Source organism: Vanessa cardui, chromosome 2 (assembly GCF_905220365.1).
Source record: "Vanessa cardui chromosome 2, ilVanCard2.1, whole genome shotgun sequence".
NCBI classification, from domain to species: domain Eukaryota; kingdom Metazoa; phylum Arthropoda; class Insecta; order Lepidoptera; family Nymphalidae; genus Vanessa; species Vanessa cardui.
Window position 1 is genome coordinate 4,045,758 of NC_061124.1, and position 21,735 is coordinate 4,067,492.

The following is a 21,735-nucleotide window of genomic DNA, read 5'->3' on the forward strand; positions in this document are numbered from 1 at the left end:
CAACGATTGCACACAATCGACAATTACGTTAATACAAAGGCCATTTGATTGCTGAGTTCTCGAGATCACAATACGATATTGAACGTGACAAACAAAATCAAATACAAAATAAGTATATATTATCGAAATGTGTACAAAATTTCGTTAATATACTCAATTATACCTCATCTAAATATACATTTTTTTTTACATCTAAGGTGAATTTGACTAAGCTTCTGAAAATGATTTCAATGCCGATTTGAAATTTACTTTCACCTTCATAATGACAAGAAGTTTATTATAACAAAAAGCAGGAAAAATCACACTATCCTTAACGCTTTCATTGCTGTTACCAACTATGTAATAAATAATATAATAATATTTAATAAAAATTCTTTATCAGTATCACAAATAGGCTTACGATGACCTTCTACAATAAAATAAGAGAAAATTTAGTACCGAAGCTTTTTATGTTCTTTTTTTTAAATATCCTCATTTTTTTATTCTTCCAAATATTGTTTAGTTTCAGGACGTAGCAGTAAAAAATATTTTATATTTACGCAGCAAAAGGAAGCATAGACTCCTTTGTTTATAGGGTCCGATTATTTATAAATCCTGCTCCCATACATTTTCCACGTGCTTCCGCGAGGAAAGCGAACTTGAGTCAACTGCGCAAACGGTGGAAGGGAGACAGGCGTTTGTTGTTGTTGCTATCTAGCTCACGCGCCACGCTTCTTTGTTTTGGCGACGATATAAAGGCTGGAGGAACGCTTCGCTCGAATTTACAACTGTTGCCGTTCACCCAGGCGCTTTTGCGTTTCGGAGCGGTGTATAAAGAAAATATAAATACGTGTTTATTCTCCCACTTGGATCTCGTCAGGCATTTGTGATATATTACCAGTGATCACTGAAACTGAGGAGTGCAGTGTTTTCAAGTGCAGTGATGAGGCCCCCTACGGACTACGATGGTACGAGGTTACCCGCGGAGGCGGAAGAGGGAGACCCGAGGGCACCAGCGATGATGATTTGCGCAAGGTTGGCTGGACGAGCTATTATCAGAGTTGTAGGCAGGTGTGAGGATGCGCAAGAGAATAGCCAACTAGGTTAGTAATTCTTTGTTTGTTTGCGTTGTTTTGATCTGCCGTCGTGAATCAATAATTTACAAAGACCATCAAATATAAAGTTTATTACATTAAATAAAATTTAAAAATAAAAATTAAAAAACAAAAAAGCAGAATTGTTTCTTGAAAAATACTAAAGACAATTTCGAATGAAATACGACATAATAGAGTTTTGAAAAATATTTCAAAGATTTATTCTGATTAATTGCCTTTAATTAAATATTTGTTTGAAATATGTATCTAGTTGTTTTAAATTCTGTAAAATCTATAATTATTTTCTACGTAATATTTGCTCTACATTTATTTAAACGCTTTAATACACACTTTTTTAATTATACTTTCTGTATGTTCTTAATGTACAACTTATATACAATTAAATTAGGAATATATAGATTCATTAGAACATATTAAAAAAAAAACTTAAAACGTACACGGTCTTCGTTTGTTTAAAAAACAATAACAATAAGAAAACAATTAATTTTCACGTAAACATTATTTGATAAGGTTCATTAAACCATCCTAAAAACACCGTTTACGATTTACCTAATCGCTTTGTTCACCTACTTCATTTACGTCTGTGAATATTATCTTATCTTGGCAACTACGTCGTATGAAACTCAAATAAAATCATATGCGACTGTAAAGAAACTGACCGTTATTGAACTAGGTTACGTATTGTGGGTCGAATCGTTAAGCAATATCTTGTCAATGAACTGATCGTGAACGACCTTGACCCACTATCTATTATTAAAATGAAACTAGGTATTATACTAATCTGCCAAATATATATTTTTTTAATATCAAAATCTATGTTAATTTTTTTTTTAATAAGGACGCGAAATCATATGTCGATGACTTAAAAAATATCACTATCAAGATAATTTTATAATAAACGAATCGAGGCTAATTAATTAATAATAATTTAGTCCATCATTATTTTGTTTACATCGAGCCTCGAACTTTAGCTATGATTTAGGTTCAAAAGTAACGTTAAAAATAAATATTTAGACATACAATAAAGAACCGTATAAAATAAAACTGCGAGACACAATTTCAATTCTCAGCAATTTTCTAAAAAAGCTGTCAGTTGAAAAATCGATATTTTATTAAAATACAAAACTTATTTAATATACGACAATTTTCAGTAAGACAGAGCCAAGTTTGTAGTATATTATCTTAAAACTAAATTAATTTAGTAAAACTAAAAATGTAACTTAACCCTCCTCTTTTAGTAACATTATAAAGCTTTATAAAGAGTCAAATTCGTAACCTACCAAATTAGATTGCGCTCTATACCAGAAAGAAATACAATAACAATTCCATGCTTTTACCTCTTATACTTTCCGTATTCAATTAAAATATATGTGATTTTTAATGTAACATTACATAGTATTTTGTTGATTATACTTGAAACAGTTGTAACGTCTAATATTGTAGTATGGAGTTACATTATGTATTAGGTACTATGTTGTAACATTGTGTTAAATTTCAACTAAATGCGAAAACCGTATAATCATAAGTCATTAATTGTGATGTAAACCGTTCGTTTGGATCAAAATTTAAATTTTGTCCCAGATTCTACTTTAATCTATGTTAGTTACAATCCATAAATAAATTACCAAAAAATGTATGTATATTTGTAAGCAGATTTATGTAATAATGGTTATAATTAATGGCGTTATTTAAATCTGCCATTGACATTTCACTAACATATAATATATATCGTATATATTTACGATATGATGATACTATGTAATTTTAATATGATATAAAGCCACCACTTCAATATAACATAAATATTAAAGAAAACTTAATATCGTAATATTGAATTTCTTAGTAATGAACATTTTATTGTTGAAATAGTTTTTGATAGTAATAGCTGTCGAGGAGTACTTGTGATATTTTAATAAATATAGTCGATTGCATCATTAAGGTTTCCGCTTTCCAACATCATGGATCGAACGCAACGAAGCAAGTCACCATCAGCTTAGTTGTAAAATAGTCAATTCAATTTCTTTATTTATTTATTTTAAGCCTTTTAGTATATTATGGTATAAACTACAACTGACCATAGATAAACATTAACCGAACTACCGTATTTTGCGTCATAATGACTCTACTATTTAATGATCGCGTAATAGCTTTCCACGAGCGCCAGTTTTTGTCAGATGTTAAATACGTTGTTAAGAAACCACGAGAAAACCATGACGAAATTGAATGAATTGGGCTTTCGATTTTATATAATATTTAACTCATACTTGAAGGAATATTATTATTGATTAAAAAAGAAAGTCATTAAATTAGGCGTATGTTTATGAGTCATTTGATATAAATAATAATTTATTTTTTCTAAAGCTTTATTCATTTTTGGGTATATATTTGGAAACATTTTACATTAATAAAAATATAAATGCATGTCTTTGTTTATATCTCAGGTATAAACAATATAAAAGTAATATAATGAAAATGTTAATCTTTAGCCTACATTTCGTAAATAAAAAAAATATGGCGCAAAAATGTTGTAACTTTCGAGGTCAGTTCTACGGCGATCTTTTTAATGTTTTAGTTAACGAAAATAATATATTTTTGAAATCATTTTTAATTAAATTAACAGCTGTTTAATTTATGATGGGTTCTTCTCGTAAATAAGCCTTAACTTCGTACCATTTATTTTGCAATGTTGTTGTTGTATTGTATTGAGAACAGTATTTAAAATAATACCATTTATTATACTATATTCTTATGTATTATTATATAGTGGTTATCTAACATGGCTCTATCGACGTTTAAACCATTACTTTGTCTGAAACCTTTAATTAACTTATATTTATTAGTAGTTCTTGAACAGTAAAAACAAAAGTAAGTGAAATGATACGGAAGTTTTAAGCAAATTAAATTTTCACAGTTATGACGTCGTTAGGGATGACATGGTCATAAAGACTCGAAATATTAATTAAAAATTAAATGATACTATTTGGCAGCTTTCGTAGACGTTCGTAATCTCTATTATTAGTGTAACGTACCTACTTAACGTTATTTGAAGAAGGGAGTCTAGTGCGCAGTAGCTCGTAGGTAAGCGTGAGTAAGGACAGCCACGCGACCCGCCGGTTTCGTTTGCGTGTACCTAATCAGAAACTGTGTTATAAATCCTTGACTTCGATGTGTTTCGTTCTTTAATAAAATAGCAATCATATTAAAACGAAACTTACCTTAAAATCAATTGTTAATATTCGTTAAAGAGTATTAGGAAACTCTAAATTTAAGGGAGAGCCTTGCATTCGTTGAATTACTTATTTTATAGTAATTCAAACAATCCATTATGTCGCAATCCTACAGCTAATTGTTAAATCGGAAAAAAAGCCTATTTAAGTGGATTGATACGCGTAGCTTAGTTCATTAAATGTAATCTAAGCTAGTTTTTTTAGAGTTTCCTCATTCTATATTGCATCCATATCAACTCCCGGAAGACAAATCGTACGAGCACAATGAATGTTCCAACATGCGGAAGGCGCGCGTCACATGGATTTATTGCGTGTTCCATACGAATATGTCTTAGCACTTGTCTACACATACATGTGATTTGATCGATTTAGAACATCCTCGGCCAGTATACGATGACTTATAAACACGAACTCTAGCAGAGAACGCGTTGGCCTTAGTTGAACAATTTCTGCCATATATAGCCAAACTGGCGGCTTGAGGTCACTGCTCGTTAAATATACTTCCGTCTTGGATAATCGTGTATGGTATGATTCAATGAAACGTTAAAAGTAAAACTTTTCACAATTTTATTGGTCAATAAAATAACAATAAATATTTTTCACACCTCGTTACGAAGACTCTGAGAGATCAAATAATAAAAGTTGAAAGATATTCAAATCTTAAGTATTTAAATAAACATACGTAAATGTTTATATAAGAAGTATATGTTAAAGATAATTAAGAGCAACTGTTATTCCATGCGTCTTTGATTTAAAAAATACACATTTTACATACATTTTCATTTTTTTTTTTTAATTTGTCTAACAAGAATATTATATTTTTATGGTAAGTGAGCTAGTTTAACTACTTGCAAAGTACATAATAGGTTGGTGGCGCAATATTGTTTCAAAGTATGGTTTATATTTTTACCGCACCAATGTCTATGGATGGTGATCCCTAATTTTCATCAGGCGACCCATTTAGTTTTTATCTTATAATCTTATGTAGAAATAGTATAGGTAGGTACCTCGTACCTTGCACTAGATAGATAAACATAGTATAAATTATTGATTTTATCAGCACAACTCTTTTTTTTTCAAATGAAAACTATTTCAATATCTATAATGCTATTCCATAGTAAGTAATATGTCGGGGAAAAAATAGTGATATGAGATATCCAAAAACGATCAGATTCAATCAACATCAGTCAGATATACAATTTTACCTATCCCGCAGAGTTAAGTCTTCATGTAGATCATAAATGAGACAACTAACAATTCTAATATAAAGAAAATTCTTTATAAGTAATATATCATAATGTATGTTGTTTATCTATAGTTAGCCTAACATTTTGTTTTCTTAAGTAGGGTTAGCACTACGCTTTTTCTTTTAAAACCAATCATATCTTAAAAACCAATTTTATAACAATTTATGATGCATTAATTATATCCTCATTAATAGCTATTACGCCGCCAAGCTTAAAAGTATTATAATTTAAAATAAGCAAATAAGTTAATATCAAAGTTACCCTTAATTTAGACAGGAGATAATTAAAACAATCGTAAATATATACGAAAAATTAAAAAAGAGTTGAAATTAAAAAAACAATTATATTAAAAGCTTTTATCTTACACCATTATTATTATTTATATGAAATGTATTTTCGTGAATTAATTAAACAAACAATTTTCCCATGCCCACAGTTGTGTATCAGTGTTCAAGAAAACGTTAGCTAAAAAGTATTTTGCTTGATAATTTGAAAACTAACGCTTAGACCGATTTTGATTAAAATATAGTTCTAGTATAATTAATTATAATGTTTTCATCTTTATATAATATATATAAACAAACCCAATTTCATTTTCTGAAATATATTTTTGTATTTTCGATGGATGAAGTGTCATAATTACCTGTCAGCCTCAGATGTCAATACGTCAAATCTTAACTAACAACTGTCAGTGTCAAAATAAGAATTAGAAGTAATGCCACAAAAATGTCGCAAAAATAATTATTTCAAAAACAATTAAATATCTCAGAACTAAAATAGATTTTTTTTTATTCAAATATTATTACGGTATCAAAACTAACTATAAAATATGTACATTTACACACATTTAAAACTTTAGGTTAGACAAAAAGTTAAAACACAAGTAACATTTCGTAAACACTTATAAATAGAATCTTGAGAAACTAGAGGCTTGTAACAGTAAAGTGTTAAAAATACTCACTCGCTTGTTCCGATTTAAATATTTCTGATATTAGAATTTTTAATAGGTCAAGTAGCTATCACCAAAAGTTATATTTTCAAAGTGTTCTTAATAAATATAATCATTAACAATGGCACTAGCAGTCACACGAGTGATTTTGAGGTGTGAAAATGCACAAGAAACTCAGGAATTAGGTAACCTCATTTTATATTGGTAGTAAAAAATATGGTACAAGTACAGTATTTAGCATATTAGTGTTTATCTTTTAAGTAAAACAATTTAAACTCATTTAATATATTGTAACTAAGTCAACTAAGTAGTAAATATACATAATGATGATGGTTTCTTCACTTATATGATTATAAAATCCTTTAAAAGCAAACAATGTTTACTTTTCATATATATATAATTTTTTGTTCAATTGTTTCAGATCTGTCAGAATGTCAGCTAATGCAAGTACCTGATGCAGTATACCACCTCATGCGACACACCGAGCTCAAGAGCTGCGACCTCAGTGGGAATGTTATTACAAAGATTCCACCAAAGTTCACTGTCAAATTTAGTTTAATCACAGGTAAGATGGCACAAAATAAATTAAGATCTGTTGACCTATTAATAATCCATAATTATTATATATAATAGTCACTTTTTATGAAACTAAACTAGTGCCAAACAATGTTTATAATTAAGCTCATAGATAAGAGAAATATTTGTGCTACTATTTAAACAAAAATGATTATATTAAAAACTAATGAAAATATGATGACTTATAAAATATATATATATTTTTAATTTCAGATCTAAACCTATCAAATAATCAAGTAGCCAAGCTACCAGATGAACTCTGCACATTGGCGTGTTTGCAGCGCTTGGACATCTCGCACAACACATTTGTGGCTCTACCAGCCATCGCCTGCCAGTGCCCAAGTCTACACACATTATTAGCACACCATAATCAAATCATAGGTGCCTAATTTCATTTCTATTTTTATATTAATAAAGGTAATTTTTTTATTTGATATAAGATATTTTTTTCATACAAAAAAAAATATCTTAATACAAATCAAACCAAAGCTGTATTTCTTACATTGTAATTCAAATCAATCACTGATTTAACTTCAGATATGAAGCATGTTCATCAAATGCTGATCCTTAATTTTAAAGCAATTTCACTAAAATTAATATATTTTTTCTCAATTGCAGAAGTAGATGTGGACAGATTAGCAAGATCTCGAGCCCTTGAATATGTAGACCTAAGTGACAATCCCATTCCACCTCGAACATATGAAGAGTTAAAGCAGCTGAGCCGACCTTCAATATCTATTTCAGAAAGAGAAAAAGAAGACTGGGAGGAAGATCTCATCATGTAAAAGATTTAACTTCCTGTGTACAAGACTTACATTCATCTTAATAGATAAGCGAAGTGTAGGGACTGGTGCAATTAGGCATCAACAAGATGGGTATGATACCTGGTCCTAACTCAACTGTGATTTAGCCTTGTGCAAAGAGAACTTTATTAAGTTTCTTAAGCATGTAGTTAAATAAGCGTAACAAAATGAAGTGTAAATGGTTTTCTATTAGGAATATATTCATAAATATAAATGTTACACTATGTGCTCAAGAATTTTGTACTCAGTAAAACAAACTATAAGAGAGATGACATAGACATGTATGTACAGCATGTTTACGATTATTCATATTTTTATATAATTTTTTTATTAAAAATTGTGATTATTTTATATTTTGATGTTAAAATAATTTTTAATAAAAGTAACTAGATCAACTATGAGTTGATCTTTTTCTTTTTATTGAATACTAGTCGTTTATAATAATTAGATAAGTATTAATGATTTGTATTATTCTAACAATTTACTTTTGTATTAGAAAATTTATAAAAATAGAAGATTTTAATCTTACCTTATCTTTTAAAATAATGGATTGGTATTTGGTACTTAAAACAAGAATTATTTTTTAAAATTTATTCGAAATAAAATTTGTTTTGTTCATTAAACTACCTAGCCTATAATAGTGCTAGTTTTTATATTTTTCGGTTATTTTTAGACATAAATTTACTTTTTCACTTTTATACACATTCAATTTTTTAAAGATTACATTTAAATGTTGAAATGTGTATGTATTGCAATGCCTTAATTATGTTTAAATTGTGGATCATTGTATTACAACAGTCCATTACACTATTATGCACTTTACAAAAGCAATAAAAGCTTCTGATATTTTATGAGTTTTAATGATTTTTTTTATATAAATAAATTTTATTTATCAGCGGTTTAGTGTTTTCAATAAAACGGGCCTTATCAAACAAACTAGTTGAAATTATCATATTTGTCACTTAAGACTAAAAGTCCTTTAGTCTTAAGTGACAAATATGAAAAGTCCTAAAAGTTGCGTAAACAGCTAAACCATATACTGGTTTAGCTGTTTACGCAACCCCTTTTTATAGTTTTTGTGAGACAAATATATATCAGATGGTTAGACTAGTCTTGCGTACATGCAAATAAATTTAAAAATAATAAATTGCGAAGTGGCAAATATAATAAAGCATCGTGATACTATTAAATGATGTATTCCGTATATATTTACGGAATACGTCCAATAAAATGTCATACGAATAAAAAAAAAGCAGTTGATATTTAGGTATAAAAAAATAGTTCAATTATTCAAATTGATTGTCACTCAATCGATTGTACAGATGTGAAGATATATCTTGAGTAATTTTGGCGTCAAAACTTGTAGTCCAATTATGATATAAATATAATAATGATAATGAATGATTCAAAAATTCTACAATAAAATTAAAATTATCCTAATTTGTTGTTGTTATTTGTTCAGACTCTGAACTTCAAGGTCTGGTTTTGGATTGGCAACTGACCTCAGTTTCCAATCTACGAAATACTAGGATTGTTACGTCCAGTTTTAAATATTTTTCTAAAAAGTTCCCACTAGAACTTAAAAATAAATGAAAAACTATCCTGTCAGTGTCATATAATGATATTATAAAATAGATATACGACGCCTATTTTATAAATGTATCTAAAGAACGTATTATAATATAACAATAATGGCAGGACCAGATGATGACCCTAATTTAAAAGGTTTTACTCGATATTTTAATAGTCAAACTAATAGAGGAAGAGCTAATGTAAGCAAAACTTTTATTACAACAATTACAATTTATAAAATAAACTGCTATCACATCCATTTCTCTGTCTAATACAGAATGGATATAAGCTTTTACCAAAGCTTACTGTGATTCGTAAGAAAAGATTAGATGTTAGTAGATTGGATATCAATCACAATCAAAATATTTTAAATGTACTGTTTTATCATATTTTCCTAAGAACTTCGAATTATTTTTTGTAATAACTAGGCTTTTTTATTATAAACTTATTTTTCCAGGTTTCAAAAGTAACAATGGGAAGTGTAGCGTTATATTATATCTATCATAAATATTACAAGACTAAAAAGAAGCCGAAACTAGAATAATCCTTTTTTTTATACTAATATTTTTAAAATCAAAATTCTAATTTCTTTAAAACACATTTGGAAATAGAAGATTTAGTTGAAACAAACAACTTACAAAAACATATGTTCAAAATGTATAATTAAAATCCTGGTTGAAACGAAACGTGTTTTCATCTCTCTGACAATCAGCCGTCCAGCCGATACAGTTTCTTTGGAGGTTGTAATTACGTAAGGGTAAAATTTTACATACAGGTACATTTTTATAATTTGAAGTACGCCTAATTTAGAAATAATATAAATTGATGGTTGCAATTTTCAATTAAATTTTGTATCATTGTGCTGTTATAATTTTAGAATGGCTGGAGGAGATTCCGTTGATGAATCCCAATTGAAGGGTTTTTCAAAATATTTTAACAGTATGACAAATCGCGGCAGGGCTAATGTAAGTATTAAAATTAAAGGTTTTTATTGTTTGTCGCATTGTGCTAGATTTTGTTATATTGTAAATTTCAATGATGAAGTGAGTAACTTTATAAACATCTTATAATACTACGTAACAATAGTTCCAATCACATGCCCTGACAAATAATATTAGAAAAAATCGAATCATCAATCTTTGATTAAAAATATTTTTTTAACAAAAATATTTCCAAAGGATAACTTATGAAGTACACTGAATATGTGTATGCATATATCATGCTGTGAATTAAAAAAATATTTTCTTTTTCAGACGGCAAAGGCTACATATGCCTTCTTTGGTGTAGTTATATTATATTTCACACTCAAGCCAAAGTCTAAGAAGTAATAACAAGTTACACTTGGATTTCCAGTATAATTTAAGTTAAGCCTTGTAATAATGGTTCCATCAGAAGAATTTTTAATTATTTAGTGCAAGTAATAAATCATGTAAAATGTAAAAGTTTATTATTTCATATTTTCATTAGGTTTAGTTAAATAAAAATACTTATTTCATAAATAATACTTTTATTTAAATTAATGGGTACAGATAATAAAGTAGCATAAAACATAATATTTGCAGATCCTCTACTGTAAGTCGTAATGAGACTTGATTGTTCCATCTTTGGTGGTGAAATTAATCATTTGAGTCTTTTTTTAATACTATATATCTACTACAGTTTATACATAATGATTTGTGCATACTGAGAATTTGATGTATAAACATTGTAATGCTAAATGAAAGCTCTAGCACCAACCTATCTGCTTGTTCAAATTGTTACACAAAAGAAATATCAAATATTCATATAAAAAGGCCTTAATATCATTTAACAAAAACCTTAACTAAACTTTCAGAATAATGTGTTCAAAGGCAAATTTTAAGCTGATAATACTGCAAGTAATAAAATTGATTATTATAAATATGTTTAATAATATCAAGCCCATTCCTAACCATGACTAGCTTAGTTTGCTCTACAAAATGCACCATCCTTTATAATTCCTAACTATCAAAACCCCAATACAGTCTCTCAACATCTCGAATATTATCAATTGTTTAAAGGAATAAACATTTAAAATCAACTTGTCGATGTTTTTCTTTTATATATACTTTAAACAATCGATTTTCCATCATCACAGCATCAAAAGCTCTGATGTATAAAATTCCTTAATGAATACATTATTTTATAAAGAAGTCTCAGGAAATAAACCTCTACCATTTATATTCATCACCTTTCCAAGTGTGGCTGTACACTATTGAAAAGTCAAACATTACACAAGTTTGATAAAAAATCCCAAAAGAGATAGAGGAAAAGACTATCGTGATAAGAAAATGCATACTTATAAAATTATATATTTGACAACAGGTATATTAAAATAGATTCCATTATTCATTTATAGTTAAAAACAAGTAGGATAAAAAATATTAAGCTTAATGAGATTGTGTATTTTTAGGAAAGAGGAGATAGATTAGACAATACTTTATCGTTGCTGATATTCATTAAAATAGAAGAAAGCGTATACTAGAATCATAAGGCTACTTCAGTGTCACACATATCAAGCATCAATTTCTTATATATTATGGATGGAATGCTTATATAAGAAAAAGCATGATAACTCGTCTTTTACACATTTGACATATACTCCCAAGAACATTCCACAATGGGACGTCACAACTTAATACTTCATTGTGTAAGCAAAGCCTACATAATGTTTTTCATCATAAAAATAATTTGTATAAAATTAATGATATGACCAAAATTTGTCATTTACTGCATTATATTCTTAAATCTAATAAATAATAATATCAATGTTATAATGAGTATTTAAAACTTTCGGCTTTTTTTTTACAATAGATGTACTATTTTTAAACAAAGAAAAGTTTTAAATAAGTATAACAAAGCACAAGCCACTCTATGTGTGTATAATTTATAATATACTAAAGTGCCAAATATTCTTATTACCGTAAAGCTAGATTGATCTTCATTACAATAAGGGAAATAAGTTAAAATGTTGCAGTATTTTTAATCATTTCAACAGTATTCTATGTAGAGATCTAAATTATTTCGTTAAAAAATTTGACATGTTTTCTTAAAATATATTCATTCAAATATTTTCCATTCAACTTACAAAATGGCCGCCGATAAAATATTTCCGCTGGCAGCATCTGAGCGTCAGTATATTCATATGCCTATATTACGTTAAAAGTTTGTTCCATTGGATCAGGTCTTACGTATAGATTTCAAGACCATTGATGACATCGAAACATCGTCATGTAACTTTGCCGCTCTAAAACCAAGCATTCGATAATTAGCAAGTCGGGTTAATTTTGCCTACATAATTCAACTAAGAAAACAAATAATAATTAAAAAAAAAGTTAATTTCAGAATCTTCGCAATATTCGTTATTGATAGTTTTGTGTCTTAATTAGACTTCAGCGTAGTTTAGAGTAGAAAAGTTGCGTGACGGTATGTGTTGGTTACGTAAGCGGTTAGAGCCACGTGGGCGCCCTGGTGAGCGAGTAGAGCGCGGGCGGCGGCGCGCTGGTGGGGACGGGCGCGCCGTCGCCCTCGGAGTCCGACTCCTCGGACGACACGCGCTCCGCCGCGCTCAGCGCCACGCGCGCGTACTCGTCCGTGTCGATACTCTTGCAGAAGTGGATCGCGTACCTTGGATTTAATTTCATTATTTATTTTAAATTCCTTATATCGGTATGTATGTAACTATACAATTCAAATGCGTTATATTATACCTGAGTTTCTCTCGTAGTACAGATTTGCAGGAATATCTTGGCATTTTGAGTAGGAAGAAACATGTGTAACTCTCTGGTAGGAAATGGTCTGGAGGTTGGTACTTATCGAGAACCTTTTTTTAAAAAAGAAATAAAAATTATTAGAAGTTACACAATTACATGTTAATCTCATTCTCAGGTATTCTAGCAGAAATACCTTTTATTGCTATTTTACAATGAACAAAATAATTTACCTATAGTCTGTTCGCGTTAAGAATGCAGTGAGTTGTCATTGTTTACCGGCCTGACTCCGCCCCCTTTGACCAATCAAATCTTTTCAAATTACAAAGTCAAGTTCACATTTAATTAATTATTAACTGATATTTTTATAATTTAAATTTTGTTTATTTATATATTTATATTTAATTTATTCAAGCTGTACTCGTAATAATTAATGTAACCTATAGCTACTAGATGACGTTATGTCAAAATATGTAAATTTCTACATCGTGATGGCATGATTCGCAAACGATTGTATATAGTGTTAAGAATTTGTTGATTAAACACCCCGATTCGACTTTTTATTTTAATGTGTATTTTTTAAATTCATTATACTTAGTCTTTAAAACAAATATAATTTGTTGGAATTTTAACACAAATATGCATACACCTTCACCCTGCTGTTAAAAAAGATTTGATTGGTCAGGGGGCGGAGTAAAGCCGGTAAACAATGACAACTCACTGCATTCTTAACGCGAACAAACTATAGAGGTATCTATGTATATCATATTTTATATAAAAGATGGCTAGCGGTACAAGGAACAGTTTTATTGATAGTGGCAATTTTTGTAAATAAATAGAATCATAAGCTCAGCGAGGGACCTGCAGCACGAAGTCCCTCTGGCGCGGGTCCTGCGGCGCGCGCGGCAGGCGCGTGCGGCCCCACACGAAGCGCAGGAACAGCGCGCGCTCGCCCCCCGACAGCTCCTCCATCACCTCCCAGAACCACTGCACCAGTGGCGCGTTGGGTTCCACGCCTGGGTATTAAACGTATTAAGTTGTAGTGATACATGAAAATCGAGTCGAGATGGCCCAGTGGTTAGAACGCGTGCATCTTAACCGATGATTGCGGGTTCAAACCCAGGCGAGCACCGCTGATTCATGTGCTTAATTTGTCTTTATAATTCATCTCGTGCTCAGCGGTGAAGGAAAACATCGTGAGGAAACCTGCATATGACAAATTTCATAGAAATTCTGCCACATGTGTATTCCACCAACCCGCATTGGAACAGCGTGGTGGAATATGTTCCAAACCTTCTCCTCTAAAGGAGTGGAGGCCTTTCAGCCCAGCAGTGGGAATTTCAGGCTGTTGTTGTTGTTTGATGTTGTTGATACATGAAAATAAATATACACTCTCTCAGAGAACTTCTACCTGAAAACTTAAACAGATTTTGCAGCGCCATCGAACCCTCTTCCTTTAAATATAGTAAAGAAAACTACAACTTAAATATATATAACTTCTTCCATTTACAAAATAATTATATTATTATCACCCAAATATGACTAAAAAGTTAACCTTTGTAAGTAGCAGAGGCTCGTAAGGCGTGAACTGGGATGTCGGGAGAGCCGCACACTAACGTCTCCAGCTCGGAGGCGTTGAACAAGGCGAGCAGCGGCGCGGGCACGACGCGTGACATCCCGTCTCGCACTGCTCGGACTTGCTCGTCGAACTCGTGAAGCCTGTGCAAAATATAATTAAGGTTGAAATAAACACCAGTGTGTACACGCCTTCTCAATAAAAGACGGATTAAAACTTGAAAGCTTCTAGTGTATCATTTGAAATCATCCAATTGACAAGCCGATTACGACAAATGTCAAGTATCGAAATTTCTCAATTTCTCCTTTGTGTGACTCTTAGTAATTATAGTTAAGATGAGGCTACCTCCCCATTTTAATTTTAATCACTATATTTTAATAGCATTAAAAATAAATAAATAAATATTGGACAAAATCACGTATATTACCCTGATCCCAATGTAAGTAGCTAAAGCACTTTTGTTATGGAAATCAGAAGTAACGGCGCTACTACAAACACCCAGACCCAAGACAACATAAAAAACTAATGAACTTTTTCGGAGTGGCGTATCTCTGAAAACCGATGTACAACACTAATCGCCCATGGAGGTCGTCGTTAGTGTGTAACGCAGAAAATAGTGATTGTCACAGATTTACACAATTATTATTATTTTACACGTTAAAAGCGATTTAAACATAATAAATAAATATAATTCAATTTTTAAATTACACATACATATCTCAGATACTGTCAACATTTTGTAATGAACGTTATGTGGCAACTACTGGTATTATAATATTAAAATATGTATATAACCTGTAATGCAGTGCTAATTGCACATATTCGTCCTTATTATCGGGCGTCACTCTCTTGTGTCGCGTTGAGAGCGGCACCTCGTGTCCAGCCGCCGAAGGTATTGAGAACGGAAGTTCGAGGTTTTGAAGTTCCTATACGTGAACAAAAATGTTAAGCTTATATCGTACAGTACAGTAGGTTTATAGTAATATTTTACAAGTCAAGGCTTTATCGTAATATCTGAAATTTAGAGTTCAGGCACATAATCAACGTTTTGAGGTCCGGAAGTGTAACTCTCGAGATTATTGAGAATTCCTCTAATTAAAAAGTGTCTAAGCCACGTACTGAGGTAAGCGCCAAAGAGAATGATTTGTCGAACACAATTCTAACTATCTGATGTAAACTGGTGGTACGGCTTTATAGAAGTCTGCCTGGGTACGTTACTGCGACCATTGATGGGTGCATCACATATTCTATCGCCAAACAGCAATACTAAGTATGGTTGTGTAACGTAGGAAGCATTTCCGTTGTAAAGAATGGTTGATGTTTCTTACAGCACCCATGTCTATGGCGATTGTGACTACTTGTAGTGGCGTATTTGCCTATTTGCTTACTTATTTGATAAAAAAAAAATTAAATGCTTTTTTAATCGCCACTACATAAGATGTTACACAATATATATGCTATATATTATATTAGGAGATATTGTGTGTAATTATTTAAATGATTTAATTTAAATAATTACAAAGTTACTACTAATAACTTAAATCTGATGACGATTAATATCTTAATTAAGAAAGAAAGCTAACCTTATTATTCGGCGTCATATCTCGTATACACAACAACGCAGGTAAGAAGTCCTTGTCCACCTCAGCCAAGTCCTGGGGTCGGAGCTGCTGTCCCGCTAACTGTCGCCACACCCCCTCCGCTAAGGAGAGCGACAGGGGCGAGCCAGTTCTAATCGCGATGCCCATTAAAACACCTAGCGATTAAATTTTTATTAATATAATTCTGGATAAACTTCAAATTAACATAATTAGAACAACGCAATAATCATAATTTTGACGACCTCCGTGGTCGAGGGGTGTGTACACCGGTTTTCATGGGTACGCCACTCTGAGCTCCCGGGTTCGATTCCCGGCCGAGTCGATGTAGATTACCATTAGTTTTCTATGTTGTCTTGGGTCTGGGTGTTTGGGGTACCGTCGTTACTTCTGATTTCCATAACACAAGTGCTTTAGCTACTTACATTGGGATCAGAGTAATGTATGTGATGTTGTCTCATATTTAGTTATTTATCTACATTTTGACTTTTCAAAGTTTCAAAGTCAAAATGTATCAAAATTAAGTTAGTTTCAGTCACGTGATCAACAGTTGTCGCTTACAATTTGCCTTTCTGCGTATTCTAAATATAGGATTAGTGAAGTTACCTAAGAATCGGAAGCAGTTAAGATGGAGCGGCGTGTTGGCCGTGGGGTTGAGGAGGAAGGCGTCCCTGGAGGCGCCGGCGTCGCCGCGGCCGTTGGGCGTGGCCATCAGCAGCGGCAGCGACCCGTTCTGGAGCTCCTCGCACATCTCTGCGATGCTCTCGCTGTAGCCGCCGCCGCAGTCGTCTACGCTCTCACCTATATCAATATATAACTTTAATTATAGTTTGTTCGCGTTAAGAATGCAGTGAGTAGTCATTGTTTACCGGCTTTACTCCGCCCCCTGACCAATCAAATCTTTTTTAACAGCAGGGTCAAGGTGTATGCATATTTGTGTTAAAATTCCAACAAATTATATTTGTTTTAAAGACTAAGTATAATGAATTTAAAATATACACATTAAAATAAATAATCGAATCGGGATATTAATCAACAAAATTTTTAACACTATATACAATCGTTTGCGAATCTTGCAATCGCGATGTAGAAATTTACATATTTTGACATAACGTCATCTAGTAGCTATAGGTTACATTAATTATTACGTGTACAGCTTGAATAAATTAAATATAAATAAATAAATAAACAAAATTTAAATTATAAAAATAAAAATATCAGTTAATAATTAATTAAATGTAATTAATTAATTAAACTTGCCTTTGTAATTTGAAAAGATTTGATTGGTCAAAGGGGGCGGAGTCAGGCCGGTAAAGAATGACAACTCACTGCATTCTTAACGCGAACAGACTATAGTCACAAAATGTACAATAAATATGCATTTTTTTAAAAGAATGATTACAGAAGTATTCACATGCGATGGTGTTCTCTTCCACGCTGAGATGACTAAGAGTGAAACAGTAAAAAGATTATATTTCCGTTAAGTTTTATTAAGAAGCCGATAATTTAGTAGGGGACGAGTCTTCAATAGTAAATAGACTTTATCAATGAATCACCATTCAGTTAATTTGGAAAAGTTAGCAGCGCCCGCGTGTTTTGTTTGCGGTGGCGGCGCTCGCACTCATATATCAAAATATAACATTAATTATTCGCAAAATTTACAATAATAACTGATTGCATTTTTTTAAAAGAATGAATATAGAAGTATTCACATGCGATGGTGTTCTCTTCCACGCTAAGATGACTAAGAGTGAAACAGTAAAAAGATTATATTTCCGTTAAGTTTTATTAAGAAGCCGATAATTTAGTAGGGGGCGAGTCTTCAATAGTGAATAGACTTTGTCAATCCAGTTAATTTGGAAAAGTTAGCAGCGCCCGCCTTTTTTGTATTCTGTAGTAAGCCGATTTTTTCGATAATTATCATAATCGAAGCTATTGATTAGTCCACATCTGCAATTCCCCTTGCTGTATCGCATCGTCCCGGCGCTCGCTCACCCACGAACTTGACCTTCCAGACGCGGTGCGGCAGCGCGAGCGCGTCCTGCGTGAGCACGGGCAGGCGCGCCACCATCTGGCCGAACACGGAGCGCATGCCGGCCGCGCCCGCCAGCCCGCTGCCGCCGCGCCGCGCGCGCCGCGCCGCCACGCGCGACAGCTCCACCACGGGCCCGTGCTGCCGCTCGCGCACCATCGTCGCCATTATCGCCTACAGCGAACCATTACACATCACCAACAGACAACAGAGACCGGATATCTTCGGCAGTATGTATATTAATATACAAGTATAGTACGACACAAATTAGATGTAGCATCGGAAAATGCAATGGAATGAAAATAAAACCGACTACTGACGATTTACACAACCAATAGAAATAGCTCTCTATCGCGCCATTCGACGCTATTCGTCGCTATAGATTCACTCGTCAGAGAAAGCAAGTGCATGTAAATCGACGCGTCATATATTAGGTCATATGATATTATAAGTTATTACGTTGTTGTCAAGATCATATTCGCATGAGAAATAAATATTGATATTTTGGGATAGCGTACTAAATTCGGATGTGATCGGTTTTACGAATTTTGCCGATGCGACATCTAAGTTGTGTCGTACTATAGCATGATTCCAATGTCAATCTAATGAAAACGCTCGCCAATTTCTACAAGTACTAATATTATAAAAGCCAAAGTGAATTTGTTCGTTACGCTTATACATCGTTACTACTAAAACGATCATTATGAAATTGCATACACGTTGTCTCAGGTATAGGAATAGGAAAGGTCGTACGAGAACCAGTAATATATGTCTCTTATTATTTTGCGCGCATTGTTTAAAATGTATTTATTTCTTGTTATTGTTATTATTTTTGTTAACTGTATTAAAACAAAGTAATGATAACGACTTACTTTTCTGAAAGCCGCTTCTTTCACGCTATAGAACAGTAAACTCCTCAATTGATCCATAGGTTCGTCTAAGACGAGCAATGGGAGGTTCGGACAGACCAATTCTGAAAACTGGTGTAGAAGCACCTGAAACGACGAACAAAGTATTTTAAGTATAAATGTAATTTTATCAAAAATTTTTGTGTTAATATGATCCTTAAGAAATATATTAATTACGTCACGTTTATGTTATTTTAAGACCGACTTAGTGGTTCGACTTAAATGTTGATGCAGTATGTATGCTGTAGCTCATTTAATTATATTTTCGATTTTGGCCCAGTGTTTAAGTCTGACTTCCTGACTTCCTATAGTAAGTATCGTACGAGCACATGGTATACAGACCAGCCTGTTGCATATGAGGTGCGGGGGGAGGTCTCGCAGCAGATGGCACTCGAGCGGCGCGGCGGGCGGCGGGCGCGGCGCGGGCGGCGCCTCCACGCACAGCGCCACCGTGTGCGCGCTGCCGCACGCCACGCGCGTCACGCGCTTGCCCTGAAGCGAGCGACACGAATAATACACTCGAGCTCTAAACTCCTCTACCAAATTACATATATCTTATTAATGGTAAAAGTAGATGACCACGTCACGCGCTTGCCCTGAAGCGAGCGACACGAATAATACACACCAATATACATATATCTTATTAATGTTCTAGGTAGATGACCAAGCAAGTATGACTGTTGGTACTTCCCAACAGTCTCACGGCACAGCGGTGATATTGTTTATCACCGCCCATAGACATTGGCGCGGTATTCATTCAATCTTGGGAATATTTTATGTCGCCTAGTGCCTGTAGTAACAATGGCTCAAACAGCCTTCATACCGTTATGAAGGTTTCCGTACCACAACGATACTAGGTATTGCTGTTTGGCCATAGAATAGATGATGAGTGGGGTGGTAGTCATCCAATGGATGTGTACAAAGGTAACCACAAAAATATGGTAACCATAAAAAAACTACATTGAAACCTAATTAATCACTTTAATTTAGCATTAATTCTCATCAAAAACCCACAACTCACAATATCCATTACCATATAATGGTATCTTCACGTATAGACGACATAGCCAATAAATTATCTTACCTGTAATGCCATAAGTAGCCTCGGTCTTTGTGCCGCCAGTGTAGTTCCGTCACCCAGTTGACCTTCATCATTATCACCCCATGTGTACACCTCGCCGGTATCCGTACACGCCACACAGTGTAGACTACCTTAAAATGAGAAAATTTCTTGATAAAACAAAATCCGTATTAAATTTACATATTTCCTTGAGTAATGTAACTTTATAATACATACCTGTTGCGATGGAGACTATCATCTTCCCTTGCATGCCGGTGACGCGCATGGGACGGCGCACGTGTTCGTAGCTGCCGTGACCCAGTCTATGGTAATCGCCTTTACCCCTACAAGTATCCCAAATCAAATGTTATCAATTTTAACAGGTACTCCTCCTACTTTTAAGTAATATGAATATATGATAGTTATAATGGAATGTCAGACGCCCTCACACAAGCTCTAAAATTGCCCGGTAGACAATCAATGTTACAATGTGGAAAGGGCCAATCTCCAAAAGAAGAGTAAAGAGGCCGAGAGGACGATGGGTAGACGACTTAACAGATTTAACAGGAAAGGACTGGAAAAATATCGCCAAGGACAGAATTGAATGGAAAGGACTGGAGGTGGCCTTCACCCGAAGAGGGGTCCATAACGAATAACAATAAATAACTTTTATTAACATTTAGATATAAGTAAATCACTAACAATTTAACAATCTACTAACATATACCTACATTAGATTTGGAAAATGTAAGGTTATGGAAATAAAGGCTTTTTTATTTTTATTATAATGGAACGTCGCCATTACCACTATCTATTTTTATTTTTTATTTAGTAACCAATTTATTTTCTAATATTGCTCGATTTATACTGGATATAGACTGTATGTAGTATATGTGTACAGTTCCAAATAATAAAAATACAGTAATTATAAATTATACGTAAGCTTACCAAGTGTAAACACTGCCGCACTGACACAATGCAACCGAGAACTGCGAACCGCACTCGACTTTTATAACGCGCAGACCTTTCAGACAATCAATCCTCATCGGCAACTTGCAGCCTTCAGACCCTCCACGCCCTAAAAATAATCAACATGAGCAATGCAAAACAATATATTTACCATAACTTTGTAGTTAATGTGTTGTACCTAATTTTCCATAATCGCCGTCGCCCCAAGACCAGACATTGTCGTCGTCCGTGATACACAGCGTCTGAGCGTCGCCCGACCCGCAAGCAATATCTATGACTCTGTACGAGGAAAGCGCCTCCACCTACACAACAATAATATTTACCACTATTAATACTGAAATCGTAATGATAATATTTAATTCATACAATTACAGAATTTATAAATACAAAATTTTA

General features: G+C 32.9%; 3 protein-coding genes across 4 annotated transcripts in view; 2 read left to right on the forward strand and 1 right to left on the reverse strand.

Moving 5' to 3' along the window:
- Positions 1 to 746: 746 nt before the first annotated feature.
- On the forward strand, positions 747 to 8,747 carry LOC124539910 (leucine-rich repeat-containing protein 40). 2 transcript variants are annotated; one of them, XM_047117285.1, is made up of 4 exons: positions 747 to 1,082; positions 6,939 to 7,082; positions 7,307 to 7,474; positions 7,712 to 8,747. In XM_047117285.1, the coding sequence occupies exons 1-4, from the start codon at positions 923 to 925 to the stop codon at positions 7,876 to 7,878; spliced, it is 639 nt and encodes a 212-aa protein (XP_046973241.1). In that variant the 5' UTR covers positions 747 to 922; the 3' UTR covers positions 7,879 to 8,747. The 2 variants fall into 2 exon arrangements, with proteins under 2 accessions (XP_046973241.1, XP_046973250.1); XM_047117294.1 differs by lacking the exon at positions 747 to 1,082 and adding an exon at positions 6,338 to 6,702.
- Positions 8,748 to 10,127: 1,380 nt separating this feature from the next.
- LOC124539931 (ATP synthase membrane subunit K, mitochondrial-like) lies at positions 10,128 to 10,910 on the forward strand. The gene is made up of 3 exons (XM_047117310.1): positions 10,128 to 10,243; positions 10,346 to 10,433; positions 10,722 to 10,910. Exons 2-3 carry the CDS (start codon positions 10,347 to 10,349, stop codon positions 10,794 to 10,796), a joined length of 162 nt encoding a protein of 53 aa, XP_046973266.1. The 5' UTR covers positions 10,128 to 10,243; position 10,346; the 3' UTR covers positions 10,797 to 10,910.
- A 275-nt stretch (positions 10,911 to 11,185) lies between these two features.
- LOC124539922 (probable E3 ubiquitin-protein ligase HERC2) overlaps positions 11,186 to 21,735 on the reverse strand; it is a 45,559-nt gene continuing 35,009 nt past the window's right edge. Inside the window, exons 76-89 of the mRNA XM_047117304.1 lie at positions 21,518 to 21,641; positions 21,319 to 21,448; positions 20,608 to 20,714; positions 20,395 to 20,522; positions 19,653 to 19,802; positions 19,275 to 19,397; positions 18,366 to 18,576; positions 16,977 to 17,171; positions 16,356 to 16,528; positions 15,568 to 15,698; positions 14,752 to 14,915; positions 14,058 to 14,212; positions 13,197 to 13,309; positions 11,186 to 13,113 (exon numbers count right to left, since the gene is read on the reverse strand). Of these exons, the coding sequence (XP_046973260.1) occupies positions 12,936 to 13,113; positions 13,197 to 13,309; positions 14,058 to 14,212; positions 14,752 to 14,915; positions 15,568 to 15,698; positions 16,356 to 16,528; positions 16,977 to 17,171; positions 18,366 to 18,576; positions 19,275 to 19,397; positions 19,653 to 19,802; positions 20,395 to 20,522; positions 20,608 to 20,714; positions 21,319 to 21,448; positions 21,518 to 21,641 (2,082 nt within the window). The 3' untranslated portion in view covers positions 11,186 to 12,935. The remainder of the gene's footprint in view (positions 13,114 to 13,196; positions 13,310 to 14,057; positions 14,213 to 14,751; positions 14,916 to 15,567; positions 15,699 to 16,355; positions 16,529 to 16,976; positions 17,172 to 18,365; positions 18,577 to 19,274; positions 19,398 to 19,652; positions 19,803 to 20,394; positions 20,523 to 20,607; positions 20,715 to 21,318; positions 21,449 to 21,517; positions 21,642 to 21,735) is intronic.

Coding starts and splice junctions, on each gene's coding strand:
- LOC124539910 (XM_047117285.1), top strand. CDS start 923: ATGAGGCCCCCTACGGACTACGATGGTACGAGGTTACCCGCGGAGGCG. Junction 7,083..7,306: donor CAAATTTAGTTTAATCACAG/GTAAGATGGCAC, acceptor TTTTAATTTCAG/ATCTAAACCTATCAAATAAT. Junction 7,475..7,711: donor ACACCATAATCAAATCATAG/GTGCCTAATTTC, acceptor TCTCAATTGCAG/AAGTAGATGTGGACAGATTA.
- LOC124539931 (XM_047117310.1), top strand. CDS start 10,347: ATGGCTGGAGGAGATTCCGTTGATGAATCCCAATTGAAGGGTTTTTCA. Junction 10,434..10,721: donor CAAATCGCGGCAGGGCTAAT/GTAAGTATTAAA, acceptor TTTCTTTTTCAG/ACGGCAAAGGCTACATATGC.